The sequence below is a fragment of the Pteropus alecto genome, unplaced genomic scaffold (genome assembly GCF_000325575.1).
Source record: "Pteropus alecto unplaced genomic scaffold, ASM32557v1 scaffold68, whole genome shotgun sequence".
NCBI classification, from domain to species: Eukaryota; Metazoa; Chordata; class Mammalia; order Chiroptera; family Pteropodidae; genus Pteropus; species Pteropus alecto.
The window spans coordinates 7285037-7312785 of record NW_006441386.1 but is presented as its reverse complement, the minus strand read 5'-3'; the positions used below and the strand labels follow the sequence as shown (position 1 = coordinate 7312785).

At 42.2% G+C, this 27749-nt stretch overlaps 2 protein-coding genes and 1 pseudogene across 5 annotated transcripts in view; 2 read left to right on the top strand and 1 right to left on the bottom strand.

Annotated features, from left to right (window-relative positions):
* The window catches only part of MDH2 (malate dehydrogenase 2), a 16369-nt gene extending 10601 nt beyond the window's left edge, over nucleotides 1–5768 (bottom strand). Inside the window, exon 1 of the mRNA XM_006918566.3 lies at nucleotides 5575–5768. Coding sequence (XP_006918628.1) covers nucleotides 5575–5640 — 66 coding nt within the window. The 5' untranslated portion in view covers nucleotides 5641–5768. The remainder of the gene's footprint in view (nucleotides 1–5574) is intronic.
* Nucleotides 3913–4031, top strand: LOC112485332 (annotated as a pseudogene).
* A 25-nt stretch (nucleotides 5769–5793) lies between the features above and the next one.
* STYXL1 (serine/threonine/tyrosine interacting like 1) overlaps nucleotides 5794–27749 on the top strand; it is a 51979-nt gene continuing 30023 nt past the window's right edge. Inside the window, exons 1-4 of one of the 4 annotated variants that reach the window (XM_025051566.1) lie at nucleotides 5817–5987; nucleotides 13982–14154; nucleotides 15789–15892; nucleotides 26114–26175. In XM_025051566.1, the coding sequence (XP_024907334.1) occupies nucleotides 15793–15892; nucleotides 26114–26175 (162 nt within the window). In that variant the 5' untranslated portion in view covers nucleotides 5817–5987; nucleotides 13982–14154; nucleotides 15789–15792. Of the gene's footprint in view, nucleotides 6919–13981; nucleotides 14155–15788; nucleotides 15893–26113; nucleotides 26176–27749 lie in introns of all 4 variants that reach the window. The other 3 variants (XM_025051567.1, XM_015594636.2, XM_006918663.3) reach the window with 3 other exon arrangements.

Here is a 27749-nt window from a genome sequence, read left to right as displayed (position 1 = left end):
TGAGGCAGGATTAGGAGGGATGTGTATGTTGAAAAGGCTCCTTCTCTCCCAGGTAAATCAGATCTATAGCCTGAGACCCCTATACCCACCAGTTCTCAAACTTTGGTATGTATCAGAATTGCCTGATGAGCTGAGGCAGGATTAGGAGGGATGTGTATGTTGAAAAGGCTCCTTCTCTCCCAGGTAAATCAGATCTATAGCCTGAGACCCCTATACCCACCAGTTCTCAAACTTTGGTATGTATCAGAATTGCCTGATGAGCTTTAAAAAAAAAAAAAAAAAGGCTACAGAGGGCCAGGCTCTTTGAAGTAGGATCTGGCTTTGGACTTTGGACAAGTTCCCCAGGTGATTCTGACACTGAGCAAAGTTTGAGAATCACTACTGCTCCATACCACGTGAAGCAGAACAAGCAGCAGTTGGCTCTGGGCATGACAGCTGGGAATAGTTTAAAAAGTGATATGGTTTGGTGGAAGGTCCAAACAGACTAGACTGCCTCATTAACATCTGAAAGGCCACAACTAGAAGCATTTATATCACTTTATTGGTCAACTTACTGGAACTAAAGTCAAAAAACCTAACTTTCAACAACCACTTCAGAGCTAAGCAGATTCAACAATTGGTTGTCATCTAATCTTTATCATTTTTTAAAAAAACAGCTTCACTGAAATGTTATTTCTCAAACCATACAATTCACTCATTTAAAATGTACAATTCGATGGTTTTTAGTAGTACAGAACTGTACAACCATCACCCTATAAAGAAATCTCATACCCATTAGTTTACTTACCATATACCTACAACCCCTGGCAATCACTACTCTGTCTCTAGATTCGCCTTTGCCTATTCTAGATATTCTACACATGAATGGCTTCATACAACATGTGGCCTTTTGTGCTGGCTTTTAGTATGTTTTTGAGGTTCATGCATGTTGTAGCAGGTACCAGTACCCTATTTATTTTTATAGCTGAATAATATTCATTGTATGGATGTACCACATTTTGTTTAGTCATTCACCAGTTGATGGACAATTAGGTTATTTCTACCTTTGGCTATTATGAATAGCGCTGCTAGGAATACGCATGTTCAAGTTTTTGTGTAGACATGTCTTTAATTCTCTTGGGTATATACTGAGGAGTGGAACTGATGAGTCATGTGGCAACTCCATGTTTAACCTTTTGAGAAACGGCCAGACTGTTTCCCAAAGTGGATGATATTCAATGCTCACTATAATTCAACAGGCACCAACTTCCTACCTGCCACATGCCAGACTGACTTGCCAACATCAATAAGACCTGCAAACTCAAAGATATGCAAATCGATTGAACAGCACATTATTTGTGTAAGTGCCACAGAGGCAGACAGATGCTGGCGGAAGGAGACATGGAGGATGGCCCATTAAGGGGAAGCAGTCACAACAGTTCTTTATGGCTCAAGCATTGTTGAATACATGTGGAAGAATGAAGGTAGAGCTAAGCACAGCATATCTGGTCCTTTAGGCAATGGAGAAACATTGAAGGGCCTCAAAAGTTGAAAAGTATATAATCAGAGTTTTAAATAAAAGGCAGAGTGGAAGATGGATTGGAAATATGTAAGAATGGAGGTAGGGAGACTACTGTAACAGTCTAAACATGATTGAAGGGTGGGATAAAGGCAGCAGCCAGGATGGGTAGGTTATGAACGATTTGAGGAATAGTAGCAATAGATTTAAGTCACCCTCTCCCCTTCTTCATTCATCCAAATGGTGGGCAGAGGGAGGAATCTAGGATGACAACTCTCTGGCTTGAGCAGACAGCACTACCTTTAAGCAACAGAGGGAACTGAGGAGGGTAAGGGGTTTGGGAATAAGAATAATGAATTGTTCTGCACGTTGAGTTTGAGCCATTTGAAACATCCAGATACACACGTGCCTAGCAGGTCCCTGGACAAAGGGCTTCATCTGGAGGTCACAGTGTCTACACTGGGGTTAATGGAAGCCAGGGTCAAGATACAAAAGGGAACAGAGTGAGAAGAGCACTAGGGACAGAACTTTATGAACACCAGCATTTAAGGGGTGGAAGAGGAGTCTGTTAAGGATGATGAACTGACACTTAAGGCCACCCCTACCCCAGACATTTTTAACCAGTTCGATGACTGCTTCTTGGTGACCCTTTCTACGAAGGGCAGAATTTATAATACAGCAATACCTTACTTGAAACTCAAGTCACCCAACAACCTAATTTACTGGCACTGCTGGAAACAAAATTGTAACAGCTGGCCATTTATCAGGGTCTGCTTTGTGGCAAGCACTGAGCTTAGTCTTTCTTCATTTAATTCTTACAACTCTATTAACATCAACATACCTATTTTATAGATGAGGAACTAAAGCATTGAGATTGTAATACACCTCGGCTCACAAAGAGAGCAAGTAATAAAGCTGAGATACAAGCCAAAAATAGGTGATTTGAATCCTGAATTTGAGTTTTTAAAATAAAAGTCTTAGAGAAAAGAGAACTATTCCAAGTCCCGCCCTAGAGTCCACTCCCATTACACAAAAGGCATTCTTCCCCTGTAGGTCTCACTCAAGGCCTAACCAAAATTCCAGCCAATCGCAGTGATGTCATTTTTAATCTAAACTCACATGAGAAGGGGAGCCTATTTTCTGCAGGTAGGCAGGCAGGTGCCAGGAGAAGTTAGGTGACAAAATGAAAAATAGCGGACACAAGAACTCAAAGCACTGTGTGCAGCCATTTATTGAGTCCTTACACAATCGCTGTACATTGTATTCTATAGCAACTGATGCTAGTAATAATGGGCTTGTTATCAAAAACAAAAAACAAACCGACAAACCCCAAACCAAAACAACCCCAAAGAGTGCAATCTGCTTAAGAAATGAAAACTCTAAAAACATATAAGACTAAAATTTGAAAGAAAGAAATTTTAAGTTGGTGCTTTAAAGGCAACACCTGACATCACAGAAAACTAGCCAGAACAAACCAGAACCTGAGGTAGGGCAATCTTACCCACTTCCAGATCTTCAATTATCATTCCCACATCTTGTCCCTAATCCTAGGGATTCCCAAATTCCAACTCCATATTCCCAGTTGTTAGGCATTCCACTGGTCCCACAAACCCAATTGTCTAAATAAATTTATCTTATCTCTCCCATCCCTTTTCCCAAATGGTACCTTTGTTCTCCCAAATTCAAACCTTTGGAATCATCTTCTTTTCTTAATAGCGACACTCAGGACATGAAGGACATGGCATCTCAAACATCTTCCCATTATCTAACTTAGGTTTTCAGCATCACCTCCAAACTATTCTTCTTAAGATTCAAAGTTTTAATCATTTCCTTGCTCTAAAAGCTTCTGAAGTTCCTCATGACCAGATTACTCAGCCTGGCTTCCAAGACTGACCAAGGTTCTCACATGGGGAGAACAAGACAATTCTACTGGGGTGCAGGATAAAAATATCAATGTTTTAGTATTATCTAAGATTAAATTCCACTAATAGACTGACCTAATGCCCTCACTGGGGTCCTTACGTCAATCAGTCTCATATGATACACAAGATGAACACAAAATAGTGGGAGGAAAGAGAGGATGATGTTACTCATTCCGTTGCTTTCAGTGTGCTAAGGTAATGTTATTGTTTGCGCATTACAAAATTTCATCAACTTAGTTAATATTTATAAACACAATCCTTAAGTGGTGGAAGCCTTACAATGAGGTGAGAATCTTTAGTGTGGCAGAGGTAAGCTCATGATCTCTTTGTATAAAAGCTGTCTTCAAACTCACAGACCTTTTCCAGGTTGAGGAATGGTTGTCAACAGTACACTGCTTCGCAATTGTTTTGAAAATGGATAGAATAACACTTTCTTCATTTATACGTTTGCTTGTTAAGTCTATTACAGTTTGTTTTTAAACTTCTACTTTTTGCAACGGCTATGCCACTCTGAACACGCCTGATCTCGTCTGATCTCGGAAGCTAAGCAGGGTTGGGCCTGGTTAGTACTTGGATGGGAGACCACCTAGGAAGACAGGATGCTGTAGGTGTTAAAATAAATAAATACTAAATTTCTACTTTTCGTTATAACATATATATTAATATATTAGTATATATCTGTAGAAATAGAGGTTGCATGTGTAACACATTTTCATTGTTAAGGATACAGGATCCAGTCTCTAAACCAATGTACCATTTGGTTCAAGCTCTGACCTACTTCCTCCTCAACATTTCTACCTGTTATGTGCAATAGGCATTTTAAACTCAACATATCTAAAACTGAGCTCCTGATATTCTCCACCTGCCCAAACCTGCTCTTTTCTAGCAGTCTCTTCCTATCTCAGCAAACTCCAAAGCCCAAAGCCTTGGTGTCCTCCATGCTCCTCTTATATCTCAATAACCATCATCAAATCATGTCAGCAAATTCCACCGTCTTACCTTCAACCAGTTCCCTTCCCCCACTCAGCATCACTCTTCATCATCTACATGCCCTAATTTACTCATTTTTGGGTGATCTCAAGTGCTACTTTCACTCATCTTGGTATCCCCTGCAACACCCAGCCCAGTTCTTGGCAATCATGGATACTCAATGTAGTTATTTGTATATTAATTTTTTGAGTGAATTAAATGCACAGGAAAGTGATCTGAAGGACTGAAGCTAAATAAGAAATTTGGAATCTTCTTTAATAATCACCTCCCTTTTGTGTGTGGCACTGTAAGCATGTTCTCTAATTTTGGTTGTATTAGAATCACCTGGGGCACTTTGTAAAAATACAGAGGCCCAAGCTCTACTCTACTTCAATGAGCCTGGGCCACTGTCCTTTATTAGCTTTTAGGTGATTCTCAGACACACCAGAGTTTGAGAACCACTGTCCTAGAAGAAACAGCTAAAAACAGTTTAGGCTTCAGTAGTCCCAGGCCCAGTAATGCACCGTTACAACACCTGGGGGGCAGGCCCAGCCCACCCACAGCATGAAGTATCTTTTAATAAGATCCTTAAGCAGCAGCAGTCGTCAGATTCTTAAAGGGAAAGCTTGGTGATCCAAAAGCCATAGACAGCGGTCAGGAGAGCTGAATTCTAATTCTCTGACCAAATAACTGTGTAACCTTGAACCAGTTCTCTACCCTCGGTACTACGCCTGCCTGCCTGCCTGCCTGCCTGCCTGTACTATGGAGTTAATAATTACACATTATTTGTACGGATGCTGCAAGAAGAACGAAAGTAGTCAAAGTACTATGGGAACTTGCATAAAAACATAAATTACTTTCAGCCCTAGAGCCCTGGCTTCTCAACCCTGAAGGACTGCAGGCCAAGAGCAGACCCCCTCTGGTAGACCCGGGGAGAAAAGCTAGGGGGCTCGGAGAACCGCACCAGTTCTGGAGCTGGGCTACCTCCCCGTCTGTCTTTCCAGGCTTTCACTCCCGCCCCTCCCGCTCAGTATCAGGGCCGGTCCAGGGAGTCATAGCCGCCAACCAGTACCGGGCGGCCCTGGTGTTCAGACCGGCCCCTAGGTTAGGGCCGCTCGCAAGTCAGAAACACACGCGGCCCAGGCTGGGGGCCTCAGCCTGCAGCCAGCCCCTCGTAGGGCCTACCTGGGCCGAGGTGCTGAAGCTGCGGCGGAGAGCGGCGCCGGAAGGCCGGGCAAGGGCTGAGAGCATGGCTGCGGCGGGCGGGGCGCGGACCAGCAAGCGAAGGACCTGGCGGTGAGTAAGTGACTCCTACGACCTCCACACTGCACAGGGGTTCTTGGCTGCACTTCCCCTGGCCTCGCGAGAGCGGCTCGGCTTCCGGCCCCATCTCAGTCTCAGATATCGCGGCATCGCGGGCACTTCCGGGCTGTCGTGGAGGAAGGAGGAGGGTCGCTTCCCGCTCGGTGGAAACGCGTTCTGGGGTTAGGTCCTACCGCGCGTCGAGTTCTGTGCGGCGGGTTGGGGAGACGTGCTCGGATTGGGAAGGAGTGTCAGCACCTGAGAGGTGGAAGAGCCTTAGAGGAGCTATTTTCCAGGTGGGGTCCCAGACCAAGACTCTGACAAGGAAACCGGCCAAGGTCGCGCAGCTGTACGGACGGACTGGGTGCGGTCCGAGCCTCCGACCTCAGCGAAACTCACTTCCCTTGCCCCTAGAGGCAGGAAGGGGCTCCGAGCTCTGGAAAGCCCTGGAAAGGAAAGGGAGGCCGAGAGGAGGGATCGAGAGTCCCAGGGGTTGGGGGCTCCTCTAATCCGTCACTCCTGTGCACTCCCCTGCTCACAAGCAAGTACCACCCACCCTCCTGTGCTCTTGTCTCTCAAGGGGCACAGGACCTTCCGTTATGGTTTAAAAGCTTTAGAGAGACACCGCTAATGAGAATTGCTGACACTGAGCTCTGAGCACTAGGCCCTTTTCCACGAACTTTACAGGACAGCAGTACTGTGTTACAGAGGAGGAAACATCTAAGTGACTTGTGTAGTCACCCAGCCCCTACCCCTCAGGTCTGTTCAGCAATGCTGTGAACACCGCCCCATTGTTTCTTCTTTAGGGGTGAAGAAACTGGCCGAGGTTAAGGGGTTTTATTTGAAAGTTACCCAGACGCAATTATCACTAGAGTTGATAATCTAAATGTGTAAATTAAGCTTTATTCACCCTCCCTCCTCCCAATATTTTCTGGGCATTCAGAGAATCCTTGCCCTCAAAAAATCCGGTCAAGTAGGGCAGAAAGAAGATGTGCTGTTGTCTAGAGACAGGAATACACAAACCCAGTGGGGGAGCAGGGAGGATCCATGACTAAGCTTGCCTGGAAACAGTGGTTAGGAAAGCAAGGGTGAAGAGAACAGTTACCATGAGTGGCAAAGACAAGGGAATGCAGGGTGACTGGCTTACTATTTCCTCCCTTCCTTCCACTTGTTATTGTGCTACTAAGACGTGCCAACCCAGTCTTGGAGCTGGGTGTTCAACTGGGTGTAAGTAAAATCCACAAAATTTTTGCCTTCAAGATGCTCAGTCTAGTAGGAGAGAGGTAAACTGCAAGCAGCATAATGTGGGCAACTCTAGGGAGATTATCAGGTGCTGTGGGAACACATAGGAGGTGCATCTAACCCAGCTTTGGGGTGTGGGTGGGGGCTGTATGAGAGAGAACCTGGGGAGGATGAAACATCTAAGCTGGGAGACACGCAGACGGAGTAAAAGTTACTCAGTGGGATCATTCAATTCCAGAGGGAGAGAAGATGAGATCCTTGCCTGGGCATCAGAATTCTTAAAGGAGGGATGCTAGGAGCTGGGCCTTTAATAATGGAAAGTATTTAGATGAGGAAGAAGGAGAAAAGCCCAAAGGAAAAACCTGGAGGTAGGAAAGCCTAAATTCAGGAAACAGTGGATAAATAATTTCTGATGGAATGGGACATGAGGTTGAACAGTATCTTTTATCTTATCACTGACTGTTCTCTGGTTAATGATTTACCCCTCTCTTACCACTAGAACTTGGAGTCAGGTATGCCTTTCACCTCTGTCTTTATTGTCCAGCACTAACCAGGCTGAAAGTGGGCCTCTGAATCTGGGGAGAGTTGAATAGATTTAGATAAGATTGGAAAATGCAGGTTGGAAAAACCAGATTATGCAGGACCTATGGCTGAGAAATTTTTGTGTTATTTCTTGGGAAGCAAGTGTGTTTAGCAAAGGCTTTTATGTCCTCACCAGAACTGTATTTGAAGATTAGACTGACCTGGGCATGCTAAGGATTCCAAAGGAAAAATGTAAGGGGTGGGGCAGAGAGATTTTTTTAGGTTATCTTATGAAATGATAAAGATCTGTGTGATGGTGGTCATAGAAATGGAGAGGGTGGGGCCAAAGAGGGAGCGATCTTAAGGGAAGAATTAATAGTTAATGCCCATGTAGGTTTAAGAAATAAATGAAAGGGATGTGGAAAATCAGTCTGAGAGAAGTATATATGTACAAAAACAGGGAATTCAGGGGATGTGTGGAAGGAGAGGTGGCTGGAGAAAAAATCAGCTCCATTTTAGATTGGCTGAATTATAAGTGATGGTGAGTTGTCCACATAGAAATATCAGTGGACAGATGGGGAGTTACTTCCAAGAAATATGGAATCGAAACTCTGGAAAGAGGCCAGGGCTAAAGTCATATTCCCTCCCCATCCCTGCCAAGGTAGCCCTGTCAGCATCTCCATAATGAAGAACTCAGTAACTCCCAAGTCCTCTACTCAGGCCATCACAAACAACTTGATGGCAAAGCTGTCCTCAGATTCAGCTCCTGTTTGCTTCCTTTTGAATTCCAAGATTGTTCATAACAGTCTTAACAGCTGCTGTATCATGCACTGACTGTGCCAGGTGCTGTGCTCTGCTTTGCAAGGCAGCATTCAGGAAGCCTAGTGCAGTCATAAAACAGCTTTATGTCTTCATCCCCGCTCTTTCTTGAAATCTTTGCTTGCTCTTGGATTGCATCTAGTCACCAGGACAGACATTATGTAATAGCCTAATGTCCATTTCACATTGATAGTTGAAACTCTGAATTTAATTAAAAATTAAAGCAACTCCCCTTCTTTAGCTTCTGTTAGGCTCCCACCTTTGGAGGGGAGAGTGGTTGACTTCTCTAATTCTCCATCTTGCTTCCTCCCTCCTCCGCTAAACCCCTTTACCACAGACTGAGGTTTCAAACACATCTATGTTGATGAAGCAGAATTGTAAGAATAGAGATAGGGGCAGAGACTACTAATGTCATCTGGCATTAGTAGTCTCTGAACTTGATGAGAGTTTAGCTGACTCTTTTCCTCTGTGCTTTTGTGGGTCTCTCTTACCTGCAGTTCCCTTGACCTAGATGGTTACACCTAAGTCTTGCTGCTTTCAGTTGCTCCCTCAGCCCCTGCTTTCTGGAATCTCCCACTACCTGCAGTTGGTCCCTTGCCCTTCCAGATGGCCCTCCTGCCTGGCTCACATCTGGTCTACGGGAAACACTTATGCACCTTTTGCCTCAACAAATTCTGGGAGTGCAGGCTGTTTCAAATGCAGCTGCCTCTCCTTGCTTTGTTAACAGCTGTCTAGCCTCAGACTTTTTCAGGCAGGAGTGCAGCACCAGCCACTGTTCCCGCACAAGCTTCAGAGGGCACAGGCCAGCTATTCTAGGGGTTTTCTTTCTGATTTCATGAATTGTTTCAAGAAAGCTGAGACTTGTGAATGTTTCAAAAAAGGGAGAAGGATGCTAATGGAAGGGGAGAACTTTGAGATGCTGAAAGGAGGGGGCCAAAGGGAAAGGAGGAGGAAGGATTGGGTGGGAGAAAATGAAGTCAGAGGATGCTTGTCCCTCTGACTGGGAGGAAGCGGGAAGGGCACCTAGGAGGCATTTGGTGGGGAAGGGCTGTTCACACCCAGTGGCCTTAACCTTCCCAGGTAGGAACCAGAAAATTAGAGAAGTTGCTTCATGGGGACCTAAGGAGGGTTGAGTTTTGGACAAAAGTTGTAGGATTTGCAGAAATGCTGGGCAAATGAGAAAGGGATTAGCTGGTGGCTATCAAGGCCAAGCTGAAATTCTGAAGCGTGCACTTTGTGTGAGCCCAAGTCCACATGGTTTCCTACATCCAGACCCAAAACTGGGGTCATTGACACACAGTCAGGGCTACACACACCGACTCACATCCATACACCTGCTTATTCACAACTTTGAACACATTAACACATGGATCTGCACAGGGGATTTATTTTTATTTTTACTGCCATATAATTTACATACAATGCAGTATATAGATCTAAGTGTTCAGTTGGTTGGTTTTGACAATTTATACCCTTGTAACCTCCACTTCGAACAAGCTATAGAACATTTCATTCCAGAAAATTCCATTATGCTCCTTTTCATCAGTCCAACAACACATCTATTTTCTGATTTCTAGCACCATGGATTTATTTTGCCTGTTCTTTATTGTATATTTTTGTACACAATATACAAATACAGTGACATCCTCTTTGCCTCACCCCCACACGTATGCAAGGCACACACAGCCTTATATTCTGACTATTTTGTACTTTACACTAGGCTTAGCCCACAGTGGTGAGCTATCAAATTGTTGCTATTAGGTACACATGTGCTAACCTACCTTCTCTCCAAAATTGTACCTCAAGTGAAATATTTTAAATTTTTCCTTTCAGATCCTTGGAACTAAACAAAGAGTTAGAAAGGCGGTAATCATTTTACCTTGCCATAGGAGTTTTACCATAGGAGTTTTCTTTATTTTCCTCTAGGTGCTCTAGGTTATTGGAAGATGGGAACATTTATTTTAAGACAGAACCATATTTGGACAAATAGCTTTAACTTTTAGTTTTGGCCCATACCTCCTGGAAGTCAAAAGTATTTAGCTCTCCAAGATACATTCTAGCAGGACAACTAGGAAGTGGTGGACTGGCCACAGCAGAGGTAGCAGGAAGCTGCTGGAAGATTCCCAAGAGCTGAGAGTTGCCAGTAGTGGCAGATCTGAGTCAGAAGCAGAGCCTTCACTTCCCCAGACCAGCCAGAGGTCAGGGGAGTAAAACCAAAGCTGAGTCCAGAGCCTGGTCAGGGCCAAGGACCCATGTCAGAGGAGCAGAAGGTGGGCTGTGAGCTCATTCAAGGAATGGGGAGAAGCAAGAGCTGGAGGCAGAGCTGGCGAGGTGAGACCAGATATGGTGGCCATTGCCTTTGGGAGACTGTGTTGCAGTTCACTAGACCTTACCTCCGATAGCTGTCTTGCTGTGTGGGTAGGCCTGTCAACCTCATAGGACCACTAGGTACCTTGGGTGTCGTAGGCCTAGGTTTGGGGACGTGGAGGTGATGGCAAGATAGAAGATAAGGGACAAGATGTAAGCAGCTGGGTGTAGGCCCCAGGCCCATATCTACTCCTTCTAAAATACAGAGATACTGGCAATCTCTAACAGGGCATGGTGCCCTCTGAACTGAGAGATTTCAGGACACTTTTGCAGCTTCTGCAGCTCTGGGGTACTGTGGCCTGGGACTCTGAACTCTAGCTTTGTCAAGTTTCAGGCCACAGAGAAGGTGTCATGCTGGGATCAAGGAAAGACTGTACCAGATCCCTTAGGATCCTGACCCTCAGGCAGTACCCCCTGTCCCCATCGCTTATAAACTTGGCCAGATCCTGCTCTGGTCTTCGGCTTGAGGTGCTTTGAATGGTGCTTTCTTTCTATTGGACTTGTAGCCATCACAGGCTCTTAGGCGAAGTTGAAAAGAAAGAGATAGGGTAGAAGTAAAGGAACTACCTGTTTCCTAAGCTCCTGCTCTAAGCTAGTCCCAGTGCTGGGCAATTTATATCAATTTATATCAATGTAACATTCTTATAGCATTTCCAGTATGTATTACTGCCTCAATTTGAAAGTAAGCGATACCTCTCACTGTGTTTAAGCCTTGGTCAGTTTTCCACAGAGAACCAGGGAGTAGTGAGGTTGGCTATCGACACTGACTCATATCTGTGTAGTCCTCTGGTCCCTGCTCAGCCTGAGCCAATAGCCCAAAGTGAAGCTCACGGTCTGGCTTCTCTAGGCACATTAAGTAATGCCTCTTCTCCACCAGAAGCAAATGCTCATCAATTGTGTCCACCTGGACTGACTGGGATGAGAATTAGACCAAGTTCTCAGTGTCCTGGAACTCTTGTGAGAAGCCTGGGGTCAGGCCCAGCCTCTGACAGCGTCAGTCAGAATGGAAGGCCCCAGTTGTTGATCAGGCACAGGGAGGCAGGAGAAGGGCTGAGTCCAACCAGTTCTCAGGCTATGGCAACCCCAATTGGCTGTTTTCCACATAAAGACATGCTTTCCCTGGAGCTAAGCTCGCCAGCCCAACTGTGGGACTGCTCTGGGCTGACTGGGAGAGAAAGCCACACACAAGTCCCATGGTTTAAAGTTCATGTCATCACAGGGAGGGTGAGGAACATTCCTCCTGGTGGGCGTCTAGTGTGTAAGGACAAGGCCTATATTGGCACCCTGCTCTCCTAACATAGTAGGTGGCTTTGCTTGCCACCCAGATGGGCCAGTTAATAGGAAGATTGGTCTCTCACCCCATCAGACAGGATCCTCAGAAAGTGCTCCCTCTGACTTCCCATCCTACCTACCTGCCCCATCAGCTCTGCAAGAACTATCCCACTAAACACCCAGAAAGCCTCTTTAAGAAGAGCTATGCTGTGCTGAAAGAGTCCAAAGGGAAATGTCTTAAACTTGCCATTTTGACTCCACCATTATGAATAGGTCACCCAGGAAACAGGATTTCATAGAAATAATCAATACAAATGAAATTCACAGTGGCAGAAACCATGATTACCAAAGTCCGATACAATAAAAATCTGATTGAGGAATCAAATCTTTATTGTAAAATTCACATGGGAAAAAGACTTGATCTTGGGAAAAATAAGCTTGGCTAAACATAATTGAAAGTGAAAAAAATTGGAATTGGTTAACTGAAATATAGAAAATTAATTAAGGAATTAAATTGGCTAAATGGACTTCATTAAGGAAAACACTTGGCAAAAACTCATCAATAGTTTTATGGTTTTATGTAAAAATTCAATATCAAAATATTCTTAGGGCCTAAACAGTAGAGCCAGGAACATCTTAAACCCTGCAGAGTTCTGAGTAGTGCTGAAATGAACGTTAATGCTTAGTCTTCCACCCACCCAGGCTAGTGCTGCCCCTGATCTCAGCTCACAGGGCTCCATCATCTCTCAGAAACATGCCGTGAGGTTCAGGGACTGTCATCCCTCCTGTACTTTACTAGTGAGTGAAGGGCAGTTCTTACCTGACCTTTTAGGAAGGAAAGAAGTCTGAAGGAGTTGATTCATGGGGCTGGGTTTTCACCTGGATGCTCAGAGACAATTCTGCTAGTGAATGAATAGATGAAGGTTGTAGTGAGGGAAAGTATGTGGGAGCTTGAAGATGGTTCTGAGAGATAGACCAGATAGGTTAGCAGCCAGCTTTTACATTGGTTTACTGAAGTTGTGGGACTAGACACAAAACCCATCCTCTCTCCCCTATATTCACCACCTCCACAATGGCTGGGGAAGGGCTTTCAGAGGGAGAGGACCTGATTGAGGAAGGGAGTGGGGAGGTCCTTATGAGGAATCTACATGTGGCATCTATATGTATAGCATCAGGTCAAGATGGCCCATTGTTGAAAGCAGGAACAGTGACTGACTAATTTATTCATTCAACACATGCTTATTGGGCACTGCTCTATACCAAGAATCCTGGACACTGGATGAGAATACAGCAGTGAACAAGACAGGAAAGGTCCCTGCTCTTATGAGCCATACATTCCAGTGGGAGAAGACTGATGATATAGCTGGCAAACAAGTGAGTGTGATAATGTCAGGTAATAGCAAGTGAGGTGAAACAAAGAAACTCATATTTTGAAAAGATCACCCTGACTGCCATACCAAGATTAGACTGTGGGGAAAAAAGCAAGAAACAAGAAATCAAGTTGGAAAGTATCATCAGGAGAGAGATAATAGTACTTTGGTTTCAGGTGTTAACCCTGGAGATGGAGAGAAGTGGGTGGATTTGGAATATATTTAGGTGTAGAGTTAATAGATTGGATGTGAGGGGTCGAGGGAAACAGGAATTAGGGATGTGGACTTGTGTAACTAGGTGGGTAATGGTACTGTTTATTGAGACTGAGAATACTAAAAGATAAACAAGTATTGAAGTGTGGGCATGTATGAATTAAAAGTTCGGTATTGGCCATGTTATATATGAGATGCCTATCAGGCATCCAAGTAGAGTCTGGGGCTCAATGGGGAGGTCATGCAGGAGCTACAGTTTGAGACTCACTGATATATGAGGGGCTAGATGAATCACCTAGGTTCTAGATCTTAGAGTGGTGATTCTCAACTTGCGATGACTCTGCCCCCTTCTTCCAGGGGACATTTGACAACGTCTGGAACTAAGTTGTAGCAACTTAGTTGCTACAACTGGATAGGGGGAGGTTTGCTCCTGGCAACTACTGGGTAGAGGCCAGGGACACGGCTAAACATCTTATGGTGTACAGGTCAGCCACACAACAGAGAATTTTCTGGCCCCAAATGTCAATGCTGATGAGATTGAGAAGCCCTGTCCTAGAGTGAGAGTATAAATAGAAAGGAAAGATGACTATGCCCAAGGACATTCTTATGTGAAGAAAGAGAGCTTCCTTCAAAGAAGACAGCAGGAACAGTTTGAGAGGTAGGAGAGAAGCCTGGAGAGTGTGTGTGGCGGGGAGGGAGTCCTGGAAGTAGAGAGTGCTGGGAAAGGAGGAATGCTCAACTGGGTTAAATGCAGCTAAACAACTCCATCCTTTGAGCACAAAGGGAAGTGACTAATGGATTAGGCAAGATGGACATTGTTGATGACTTTGATAGCAGTTTCTGTGGTTTGATAGCTCCAGGGAGAAGGTTGTACCAATAACCAACACATACTAAGTATTTATTTCCTTCCTACTCAGAATGCCTTACATGTAATTTCATTAATCCACACATAACAGATAGGTACTATTATGCTCATTTTACAGAAGTAGCAATACTAATATTACCCCCATTGCACAGAGGTGGAAACTGAAGCACAGAGAAGCTAATTATTCCCCATAAGGCATCTCATAGTAAGGGGCATAGCTAGGATTCAGACTTAGAAGTTTGGAGGTGAGGAAGTGGAGCCAGTAAGCCAATACCACCCTTTTGAGAAGTCATGCTGTAAATAAGAACAGATACAGGTACAGATAATGTTTGCATGCTGATAGGAATGATCCATGTGGAGGCTGAAATTGATAGAGGAGAGGCTGAGAACTGAAGTCTTTGAGGTGAGAAGCATCCAAGGCCCATGTCTAGGAGTTGGCTTTTCCCAGGAGCATCATACTGGTAGTTCTGAAGTGGCCTCTAACTGTTTCAAGCAAGATTACCTACCTCTTGGATTCAACTTCTCCCCCTCCTGCCTCCTGCTGGCCTGCAGAGGCCTGCTAGGCAGCTCCTTTTAGCCCCCACCCCTGCTAAAAGGAAGCCTCCCTGCAGGAAACTGCTGCACAGGCCCAGCCCTTACCCCTCAGTATCCTTGGGGCACCAGGGACAGTCGTGCTCAGCAACTAGTATCTCAAGTGCAACCCTGCAGTCAGGAACCAAAGCCTAGGCTGGCCGGTGGTTCTGTCAATACGCATCAGGGATTCTCCACCCAACTTTGACCTTCATAATTCTATCAAAAGCCTCCCCAGAGTCTTCACTTATCACTCTATCCCAACTCTTGCCATACCAGGCTTCTTTGAGCTCTCAGATAATGTTCTTGCCTTCACCCTTTCTCCCTCCTCCACCTGGCTAAGTCTTGCTTAGCCTCTTCTCTCAGCTTAGCAGTTACATCTCAGACAGCCCTTCTCTGATTTCTCCCAGCTAGGCAAGGCCCTCCTGTTAGTTCTTCCTCTCACATGAGACACTGACCCTTTTATAGTGCTTTTCCTACTTGTATTTTTTTTGTCCGATGTCTGCATTCCGCTCTAGACTGTAACCTTCAGGAAGGGGAGTCTAGTTTACCATAGTTATTTCGGGTGCCTGGCCTGTAATAGATTGCTCAGTAATATGCTAAAAGAACAAATGAGTTGGTGACTATTTTACAGTCTACTTGGTATTTATATGGCTCAGATATGTTGTGTTCAATATTTCATTCTCTACACATTTTTTACTACAAAATTTGGAAGCTTTCCTTATCACTTCCATGGTTACTTTCACATTTGTTCGAAGGTGTGTTAAGAAAGAGTTTAATCCAATATCTTACTTTGTGACCATTCATTTGAAATAGAAAGAGGTACTAAGCTTTACATTATTGCTTCTTCCCAATAGGACGATGGGTTTGGTTTTATGTGAACCTATAGAGCTTTACAACATCTTGAATCAGGTCACAAAACTATCCAGATTGACTGAACCTAACTATCTCTGTTTATTGGGTAAGTACTTAAAAATATATATATATTGTGAATAGTGTCCTTCAAACATTTGTTTTTGATGAATCAACAAACTTTTCAGGATGGGGGAATAAGTGACTTTAGAAATCTATTAAACTCATTAGGCATAGCTTAAAATGCTACGACTGTTACATAGCTTGGTAGTCATTCCAGATTAAATCTAGAAGAGAATTTCCTGTAAGATTCACGTTCTGAGTCCTCTTGTTTTAGTGAAATATTTCAAACATTGAACATACATAGTAGTACTAATAAATACCCATGTACTCACCACTCAAATTTAACATAATAAATTAAATGTTACACACACAGATGTACCCCTCTTTTGTACCCCATCCTGATCCCATTTCTTTTCCTCCCCAGAGATAACTGCTTCTGTATTTCTACATCTTTATTGCATATGCAGGCATCCTCAAATAATGTGTGGTTTAAACATTTACACAAATAGTACCATAATATATCAACATTACGCAACCTGCTTTTTTTAACTTAAGATTATATTTTTGAGATTTTTTTTCCCCCCATGTCTAAATGTGAAGATCTAATTTATTTAACTGTTAATTGGGATATGTATCCATTCCTAATTGATTGCAATGTGTTGCTTGCACTGTGTGGTTCTTTATGGATAGTGAATGACTTTGTATCTCCCTCCTTATTCATGTACAAGAGTTTCTTCAGGATATTTACCTAGAAATGTTATTGCTGAGTTGCAAATTCAGCTTCACTACATTATTGTCAAGTTGCCCTCCAAAAAGATTGTATTAATTTACACTCCCATCATCAGAGTAAGAAACATACCTATCAACATCTGGTTTTGTCAGCATTTAACATTTTTGCAATCTGGTATGAATTTCTGTTATGATGTTTTTTCACTCCAATTTAAAAAATTTTGATAAAATACATATAACATAAAATTTACAATCTTAACCATTTAAAAACTACATACAGTTCAATGTTATTAAATACAATCATAATGTTGTGCAACATTGTGCCCCATCACCCATCTCCATAGCTCTTCATCTTGTAAACTGTAAAACTGGAATTTTGTACCCATTAAACCATTCCTCATCCCCTCCCCCAAAATGGCAACCACCATTTTACTTTCTGTGTCTATGATTTTGACTATTCTAGGTACCTTGTGTAAGTGGAATCATACAGTATTTGTCTTTTTGTGACTGGCTTATTTCACTTAGCACCATAATGTCCTAAAGTTTCATCAGTATTGTAGCATATTACAGAATTCTTCCTTTTTTAGGCTGAATAATATTCCAGTGTATACCACATTTTGCTTATCCATTTATCCATTGATAGACATTTGGGTTGCCTTCCACATTTTAGCTATTGTGAGTAATGCTGCTATGAACATGGGTGTACAAATATCTCTCTGAGACCCTACTTTTACTTCTTTTGAATATATACGCAAATGAAATTGCTGGGTCATATTGTAATTCTATTTTTAATTTTTTGAGGAACTGCCATATTGTTTTCCATAGAAGCTGCACCATTTTACATTCCCACCAACAGTGCACAAGCATCTTAATTTCTCTACATCTCTGTCACACTTGTTATTTTGTGTATGTTTTTTTTATAGTAACCTTTCTAATATGTGGGAGGTGGTATCGCATCGTAGTTTTATCGCACTGTAGAGTACATAGATAACTCCTAAAACGCAATAAAAAAAAACCCAATTCAAAAATGGGCAAAGGACTTGAACAGACATTTCTTCAGAGAACATAAGCAAATGGACAATAAGTACATAACAAGATACTTGACATCACTAATCATCTAATTTACTGTTGATTTCATCTAATGGTTTCTTCATTTCAGTTATTGTCGTCTTCATTTCTGACTAGTTCTTTTTTATGTTTTCTATCTCACTAAGATCATTTATTCTTCCTTTAGGTTCATTGAACATCTTTATAACCCGTGGGTTTTTTTTAATTTAATTTATTTTATTTTATTATTATTATTTTTAATGCCTACAGCACCTGGTATTCCTAGGTGGTCTCCCATGCAAGTACTAACTAGGCCTTACCCTGCTTAGCTTCTGAGATGAGATAAGGTTGGGCACGTTCAGGGTGGCATGGCCATAGACTATAACCAGTGTTTTGAACTCTCCATCTAGTAGATTGCTTGTGTCCATTCTGTTTAGTTCTTTTTCTGGAGTTTTGTTCTGTTCTTTCCTTTGAGACATGTTTCTTTATCTCCTCACTTTGGCTGTCCCCTGTGTTTGTTTCTATGTGTTAGGTAGATCTCCTACATCTCCCAGTCTTGACAGAGTGGCCTTATGCAGTAGATGTCCTATGGAGCCCAGTGGCACAGTCTTCCTGAACCAGGTGCTCCAGGGGTGTCCCTTGTGTGGGTTGTGTTTGCTGTCCTATTGTAGTTGAGCTGTGATTTCTATTGGCATGTCAGTGTGTGGGATTGATGCTTAGGCTGATGGCTGCGAGGACTGGCTGTGACTACAGTGGACAAGCTGTTGTGAGGGGGTTGACCACACAGAACAGGATTTGCTTTAGCGGGGCTCTGGTGCCTGCCGAGTCCACCCTTCGGGTTTGTCATTTGTGACATTAATTGGTGTGTTCCGGTGCAGTCTAAAGCTGGTTCTGGGGCCTCTTGGGAGGGGCTCTGTGCAGGCCAGGGTCAGCTGCTGCCTGTGTCAGGCCCAGGGCCACCTAGTAGGAGCTAAAAAGTGATCTGTGGTTGATAGCTGCCTGTGCTGGGCTTGGAAGCATCTAGGAGTAGTTCTGCTGTAAACTGATGCCAGCTGCCACTATTGCTAGGCTTGGGGCTGCTTAGCAGTTGGTACAGGGAACACTGAGGCCAGCTGCTGCTTGTTTGGGGTTTGTGGACCTTTGAGAGATTTTAGGAAAGTCTGCAGTGTGAGCCCAGGTCACCACTTGTATAGATTAGCTTCTGAAAGAAGTTTGGGCCGGGTGTGTGAATTGGGTGGGGTAGGGTCTCAGGGAATCACCAGGGTGGGATGAGAGCTGTGTTAGCTGGGTTAATGGAGACTCAGATTTGGTGGCTGCCTGCGCCTTGCAGGCTGTAGAGTGGGAGGGTTCAATATAGGAACGATGGTGCCCACCATCACTTTTGCCTGTACCTGCTTAGGGCAAGTGTGAGAGAGTGAGTCTGTGCTCAGGCCCTTTAAGAGAACACCTGGGTCTCCAGCAGCTGTCCATCTCACCTGGACTGAGTCTGCTGATTTTCACAGCCAGCTGTTGTGGGGAACTCTTCAGCACTGGTGCTCTGAGCTGGAAAGCCCTGTGTGGGACTGAGACCCCTGCTCCTCAAGGGGACCTCTGCAGCCAAGATACTCCTCCTGATACTTAACTGCCACACGTGGGTGTGGAAACTGCCTGTTCCACATCTTTGCTTCTCCTACCAGTCTTGTCGTGGACTTTTTTTTATATTCTTAGTTATAGGAGTTCTGTTCAGCTTGTCATCAGGTGGCTCTTAAGGGTGGCTGTCCTATAATTTAGTTGTAATTTTGATGTCATGGGAAGAGGCTAGCACAATGTTTATCTGTTTTGCCGTCTTGACCAAAGGATTAATGCTTTTCCTAATCTTTCATGTTGCACTGCTAAAATGTGAAATCTGTCTAAAAGAGATAATCAGATAAAAGAAAATAAATAAAATATAAGGTGGTTATTTTGGAAAAGAATCTGTGAGGTCATAGTTGTTTGAGATTTCCTATTGAGATCATACTCTATTTTATCACAACGAATAACGATTAGTAGCAAGAATTGCCAAAAATCCTATGTTGAATTCTTTCATGTTCCTTGATGACTGGCCAGGGAAGCAGCAAAGGAGTTTGGGAGTACATACTCTTGTTCATACAAAGTGCCCTCATAGGATGAATTGCAGGGTAGGTACAATTCATTTGAAGTCTTATCTGTAGAAAGAGGCTGTTATGTGTCAGTCAAGACACCCACTAGTTTGTGGAGATCCCTCAGAAAGTGTGAATTTTTAATCTGGATTGTACTTGAGTTTCACCAGCCTTTTTCATTGTGTTCATAAGAAGTTGCGGGTGATCTGCCAGCACTCACACTACCTCTTTTATCCTGAGTTTGTTGTGTAATTGCTATCTATGGTTTTGGAATCTCACAAGTGACATTCTGTAAAATTTGAAGGAATAACCATGTCTCCTTAGTTTCCTCATTCCAGGTTTGCAGTTTCCAAATATCACTTAGAATTATTTATTCAGGTGAGTGGCCATATGGATACTAACCTTCTATGAAGAAAGCAAATATATGATTTACACTGCCATTTAGGAAGTGGCTGTACCCAAACAGGCTCCTACCCCAAATTACTGATAGTTGGCATTTGAGATAAAAATCCATTCACTGTAGAGCCTAGTGTTGATTTATTGCAAAATTAAAACTGAGAGCTGTGAATTTAATATATCCATTCAGAATGAATAATATATGAAAGAAAGATTCTGGCATAGATATAAAATGTGAAAATCAAAATTAATGGATGGAACCTGAATAGTTCATTTGCTCACAAACTTGTACACACTAATATTCTGCAAAAACAAAACTAAACTAAACAAAACAATGGCAGCAAAGAAAACTGCCCTTTGATTTTTTTCATTGACTCATTGGTTATTCAGTAACATATTGTTAGAAAACTGCCCTTTTGCAAACAAGCCTAAAAGCATCCTTCCAAAGAGACTGAAGTCAACATGCATATATATGTATAAAGTATTACAATTCAACACAAATGGTATTACTAGAAAAAACTGCTCAGGTTAAAACAACAACAGTAAAAAAAACAACAACCTCTTAAACCATTAAAGCACCAAATTTTCTTTAAAAATCAAAATCACTGTTTTTAGATGATTAACATACACAAATAAGAACAAATAAGAAATATTGATCAAAACTCAGGACATAAATACCTGGACTGATATAATGTTGATTGTCGAATTTTTCTTCAATTTAAATTTCTTTTATCATCTTTAAAAAAGCTTTTAAAGTGCTAGCATTATATAAAGCTGCCAAATTCTTCAAATAATTTGCTATTAAGTATGCCAATTTTTGTAGAGCTAAACAAGGAACTAAGTATAAACCGAAGTGAAATAGGAAGATAGTAAAAAACTGACAGGTTGTAGCTGGACAAAGCACTAGAATGCTATTATACTGTCTTGCTTTCTCATTTCAGTTAAACACATAAGCTAACAAATTAGGTGACTGCTGGTTTAGTACACTGACTCCCTTGGATTTGCTAAAATTTATACAACAACCAATAGGCATACATAAAGTCCTAAGGAAAAGAATGCCACTTAAAAATCAACATCAGATACTAAAACAGCCTTAAAAATAAACGGTTGTCTACCACTGTGAATGAATATGAAGTATAATAGATCTTACAAACTAAGAACCAAAGCTCTTGAGCTGACAGAAGGAAGCGGCAGATGGCCTGGGCTCAGGGCCCAGAGCCTGGCTCCAGGGATGCAAACTGCACTTTCCAAATCACCAGCCACACAGAGTTTCTGAGTAGAGGCCAAGGGGTTAGCCAGAACATCTCCTTTGGGACCCACAGATCTTTCCCATGCCAACTCCGTAACCCAGGCCTTGCTTAGGGGATGAAGGTGCATGTAGGTCTCCCTCAGAGAACTCCTGTAGACCCCTCAATGTAGGTATCTAGACCACAGGTCAGCAAACTGTGGCTCACTGGCCGAATCCAGCCTGCTGCCTGGTTTTTATGGCCCATAAACTAAGAATGGTTATTACATTTTCAGTGGTTGAAAAAAAAAATCAAAGAACAATATTTTATGACATGGGGAAATTATATAAAATTCAGTGTCCATAAATAAAGTTGCATTGGAACACACACACACACAAGAACTGAAGACTTGTCTAAAGTTTAATTACTCCTGTCCCTCAGCTGCTTTTTCAAGGATGTATACATTAATCAAAGGGTTATTGAACTGCTAATCTTTTTCCTTTTGAAAAGAACAAGCACAGAAGATACAAACAAAATCTCCCTCAGCCGCTTAGACTGCCAAGACCTTCTTTGCATTTTTTTTTACCAGTTTTCTTGTGGAACTAGCTGAACCCCATTTAATCCAGAATCATCACTACCCTCTGACATGTTGTCACTTGGGTCACCTCCATCATGACTGGATGCCTTCATTATCATCAGTTTTCTGAGACTTATTTATTGTCATGATAATAGAAGGTAATACCAGGACAGTTTTGGACGCTGCTTCACGTTTTTCTAATGGTGGGGGAAGAAGCAGGGCTGAAATTGATTCTTCTACTACTGAGTCTTTACCGGGAGGATTCTCTGTTGGGTCTTGATCCTGTCCATTTTCATTTCACAAAAAGCATAGTGTCAACCTGACATTCACTATCTGAACTCTCACTCTCTGTCATATTCATATTTTGTTCAGAGGATGAAATACCAGTAGATACCTCCATATCTGCCTCTTCTGCTCCTACCTTCTGAAGAGGGGCTTCTCCATTTCCTTCCCTTCGGAGAACAGTTTTTTTTGGGTTGGGGGGAGACTCTTCTTTTAAGTTTCCCTTCAGAAGCAGTATTGGTGATGGTGGTAAGAGATCCTGGGCACCTGCACTTTCCTTTGGATGTTGTATTTTCTTTTAGAGCAGTGGTCCCGAACCTTTTTGGCACCAGGGACAGGTCATCCTATGAGAATCTATTGCCTGATGATCTGAAGCGGAGCTGAGGTATTGATGCTAGCGCTGGAGAGCAGGGAGCCACTGGGGAGCGGGGAGCGGCTGCAAATGCAGAAAAATACCACCCCACTTTACCTCCTGCTATGTGTCGGGTTCTTAACAGGCCGCAGAACTTATGGGTCAGCGGCCCCCAGGAATGGGGACTCCTGCAGATTCACTCTGCATGTTGGACTTATCCTTTTTGTTATTTTTTTAGGAAGGAGATTTTTTGGGAATGGGCATCTCGTGAAGAGGAAGCCCTATGGGAGAAGGTCGTTTTACCTGAGCAGTCCCCCACCCCACCAGAAGCAGGCACCTCCCACCTAAGAAAGCTTCTGAACAGGCTCCTTCTGAGCAGGCTTGATGCTTTTTTTAACTCGACTTACTTTTCAGAATTTTCATCTTTGTACTTGTTTTTTCATGCAGGTATTTTGCTTTTTATTCTCTATTTTGCTGTCAACTTTTGGCACTTCCTAACTATTTTTTGATCTGCTTTCTATTTTCTTTTTCTTTTTTTGTTACAGGTTCTTCATCATTCACAGGATCATTTAAGAAATGGGCTACAACTTCTATCTTCCTGTAGCTTTTCTTGGTTTTATAGAATTTTTCTGAATTATTGCCTGTATGCATATCCATCTTTTTAGTCTTTGTTGCTGATTTGTGAGTTCTAGTAGACACTTGGGTTGTTTGAGGCACTACTAAAGTCTTTTTCTTTTTTGAAATATTATCTTTCTCTCCACTTTTACAGACCATTATTGATTTTTTTTTTTATATTGCTTTTGTATCTAGCAACCTTGGTGTGCTCTCTTACTAATTTTAATCGTTTGCTATTCTCTTGGACCATCAAGTTGTCTGCGTATAATAACAGTTTTATTTCTTACTTTCCAATTCTTGTATGCTTTACTTATTTTTTTCTTATCTCACTAAATCACTGTGCCCTTTGCCCTCCAGTACAGTTTTAAGGAGGATAGTGATAGTGAGCATTTTGTCTTGTTTTTCACTTTTCTGATCAGAAATATGTTTTCTGTAGATATTTAGGAAGATACCAACCAGGTTATAGAAGTTACCTTCTTTTTCTAACTTACTAAGAATATCTTTGATGGTATGAATTGAAAATTTTGCATCTTTTGCAGTGAAAGTACAAATTTTCTTCTTTAATATCTTAATGTGATTTTCAAGTATTAACAGTTCCTGCTAGATATAATATATATTTTTTTGTGTGTACACTATTAGATTTGGCTTACTATTCATTCAGATCTTATCTGTATTAATGAGTGAAATTAGTTTACGATATACTGTGTTTAATTTCACTTGTTTTTAAGCCATACAGACCATGTACTTACTTCCTTTGCTCAAGAATATTTTAAGATTCACTCATGTTTTTGTACATAGCTATACTATAGTTTGTGCATTTTTCTTGCTATGTGGTGTCAAAGATAAACAATGCCAGATGCTACAGTGGTAAGTATGGATTTTAATCAGTAATATACTATTGCAATAGAGAAAAGAGTGAACTGAATTCAACTTCAGTTCGTATAGAGGTGACAGGGTATTTTAAAGGGAGAGTGAGGGAGCAGGGAAGCGGGCAAGCAGGGGGTCAGTAGAGTCAGGGAAGTGAAAAATTACAAAAAGAGGGGGACTGGCCCATATGAAACCCATCTGGGTTTGCTAACTGGTGCCCATCAATGTTAGGCTCTTACCCTCCCCAGAAGCTGGGAGACAGGGGCCCTATCATCAGATGTTCATTGGCTGGAACAAATAGTATGTTTTTGTGGCAGCCTAGAGTTTTCTCAGGCAGGCACTTTAAGGGGGAACTGGGGTCGTCCTTGAGTGTGGCCTTGAGCTGTTTCTAAAGATGTCTTAAAATAAAGATCTCTTCAGATGTCTTTATAAATTCTGGATACAGGCCTCCTGTTAGTTATTTATGTTGCAGATATTTTCTCTCACTCTGTGGCTTGCCCTTTTATCTTAATGTTATATTTCATTGAAAAGAGATAGAAGCTCTTAATTTGAAAAATTAGCATTATCAATATTTTCTTTTGTGGTTAGTGCTTTCTTATGTATTTTTTTAATAGACTTTATTTTTTGTTGGAGCAGTTTTAGGTTCACAGCAAAATTAGCACCAGATAGAGTTTTTATATACTCCCTGCCCCCACACAAGCATAGCCTTTCAAACTATTAACACCCAGTAACATCATGATGTATTTGTTATAACTAATGAACCTACTTTAACCTATCATTATCACCCAAAGTCCATAGTGTACATTAGGGTCCATTCTTGGTCTTGTTCATTCTGTGGGTTTGGACAAATGTATAATGACATATATCCATCATTGTAGTATCATACAGAGTAGTTTTACTGCTCTAAATATCCTCTGGGCTCTATCTGTTCATTCCTCTCTCCCCACTAACCCCTGGCAACCACTGATCTTTTTAATTTATCAACAGTTTTGCTTTTTCAGGAATGTCATGTATTTGGAATCATACAGTATATAGACTTTTCAGATTGGCTTCTTGCACTTACTATGCATTTAATTTTCCTGTCTTTTCATAGCTTGGTAGCTCTTTTCTTTTTAGTATTGCATACTATTCCATTGTCTGTGTGCATCATGGTTTATTTATCCACCCACCACTGACTTAAGGATATCTGCTTGCATCCAAGTTTTGGCAATTATCAATAAAGTGGCTATAAACATCTGTGTTTAGGTTTTCATGAGGTCATAAGTTTTCAGCTCATTTGGGAAAGTAACAGGAGTATGTTTAGTTTTGTTAAAAACTGCCAAACTGTCTGCCAAAATGGCCATACATCCTCACTAACATTTGGTGTTGTCTGTGTTTTGAATTTTCGACATTCTAATAGGTGTGTAGTGGTATTTCATTTTAATTTGCTGTTCCCTAATAACATATGATGTTGAACATCTTTTCATAGGCTTATTTACCATCTGTGTATCTTCTTTAGTAAGATGTCTATTCATATCTTTTGCTCATTTTTTAATTGGGTTGTTTGTGTTCTTGTTGAATTTTAGGAACTCTGTATATTTTGGATAACTGTCTTTTAGTATTTATGCATAAGGCTCAATTTATGTTCTATGTTCTTTACAACTTTGAGGAGCATAACAACATACCTGTCCTTGCAGGGGCATTAGAACCTTAGCCTCTAGGTTCTAGAATCTGAATTTGGGCCTGAAATTCCATGGGGGCATTTGGTATGAGCTCTCTCTGGCTTTGATTTCTCCTCTCTTCTGAACGTCTTTTGGGCCTCAGATAAAACTTTCCCTAAATTGAAGATACAAAGTCTTACTACCCCTTAATGGGGAGTTTGGGCATGGATGTCATAGGACAGGGGAGTCATCGTGTGGGCAGCTCATAGTAGTGGAACTACACCTTGAGTTTTAAACTAATAGTAACTATCACCTATCTGCCAGACAAATAGATGATGGTGATATAAGTTCTCTAAGTAGCTTGGTCATGTATTCCTTTGCAAATACAGTTATTTATTATAAATACTCTTCCTTTTCAGATGTGCGTTCCAAACGGGAGTACGATGAAAGCCATGTGATTACAGCCCTTCGAGTGAAGAAGGTATACTGGCAGAGTCAGAATCTTGGGCAGGTTGGCAACCTTATAGATAGGGGGCATGGAAGAATGGGAGATTATATCCTAGATCCAGGAGGTGGCACCTACTGTTGGACACTGTAGGCAGCAGAGGTAGGACCCCTCCCTACTCTTGCATCCACCATGAGGGTCTTTCACATTTCTCATACCCTCTAAGGTGTCCCCACCTGGCAACATGGTCAACAACTTTATTAAGCAAATATTGATTTAATTCTTTGATGTGCCAGGTACTGTTCTAGACCCTGGGGATAGAATAGAATGCAACATGCCCTTAATTCATTGTCACTGCCTTCATGGAGCTTCTGTTCTACTTAAGGAACATGATAAACTATATAGATAGTTACTATAACCCAAAGATGGAAGCCCCTCCCTTGTCTTTCCATTTCTTCCATTTTCATCTTCCTTTCTCTATTCCAACTTTTTAAAAAGACAGAGCCCTACAGCAGTCACCATGCAGTGAACCCCTTTTCTCCACTCCCCCAGGGTATCTTGTCTCTCGAGTCATTGCCAAGCCTGGCAGCCTTCACTCAGGATCAATTTCCGATCTCTGCAGTCTTGACCACATTCTCTGCCCTTGACTTCTAGGCCTTCTCTTGCTTACATGGTTTCTTCTCTGTGTCTTTGGTTCAGCTTCATTTTTTCCTTCTGCTGCCTAAAAAAAACCACTGGTCTATCCTTGGTCTCCTTCATATTTGTCAGTATACTTTCTTGCTTCAAGATGCCATCCAAGCTTCCAGCTTCAACTATCCACATGCAGTTTTAGCTGTCCTGTCATATTTACTTCTAAAATTTTGTCTTGTAAAATTCCCACTCTGCTGTTATGACTCCACCTCTGGCCTTTTCCCACACATAACTCAGCAGGGAGCATGGACCCTGGCTCAAGTATCTTTTTAGGATAAGCTTGCTGCCTACTTGCTTTCCCCAACTCAATCCATCATTATCTGTCCTGCACCCAGGATTTTCAATTCTCTGGTTCCTCTTCTAGCTCTTAATCCCCATTTCAGGCCTTTATCTGCTTTTTGCAAACTATTTAGAGCCCCTTCATGATGCATGGCTGTCAGTTTCCAACTCATCTCTTAAATCTGCATATTCCTATGATTCTAGAAACACCCCCAACTCTAGAAAGAGACATTCTCTCCACCTTAGCCCCACAGAACCCCTCAGCCATTCTGACACCTCTGGACTCCCCTCCCCAGTGTTTTACCCAGCAGATCACAGGCCTTTAGGGAACTCCAAGCCCTAGCAGGACACAGAGACTCTGAACTCTGTGTTCAAGGCCTTCTAGATCTGATTCCATCTCCCTCTCCAGCCTCACTTCTAGCATGCTTCCACTTTCCTCTGACACCTCAGCGGCATTGCTCTGTTGTGTTTCCTTGGTTCTAAGATGCATGTACTTCCCCCATGTTTTAATATTTCTGAAATTGCAAAATATCCTACAAATTGACTTGCACTTTTAATGTGGCAGTATCTTTTCCCCCAAAGCACATGTGGTGGACATCTGTTGTTTCCTGCCTGGCACCGTACCCCGCCCCTCCCTCCCC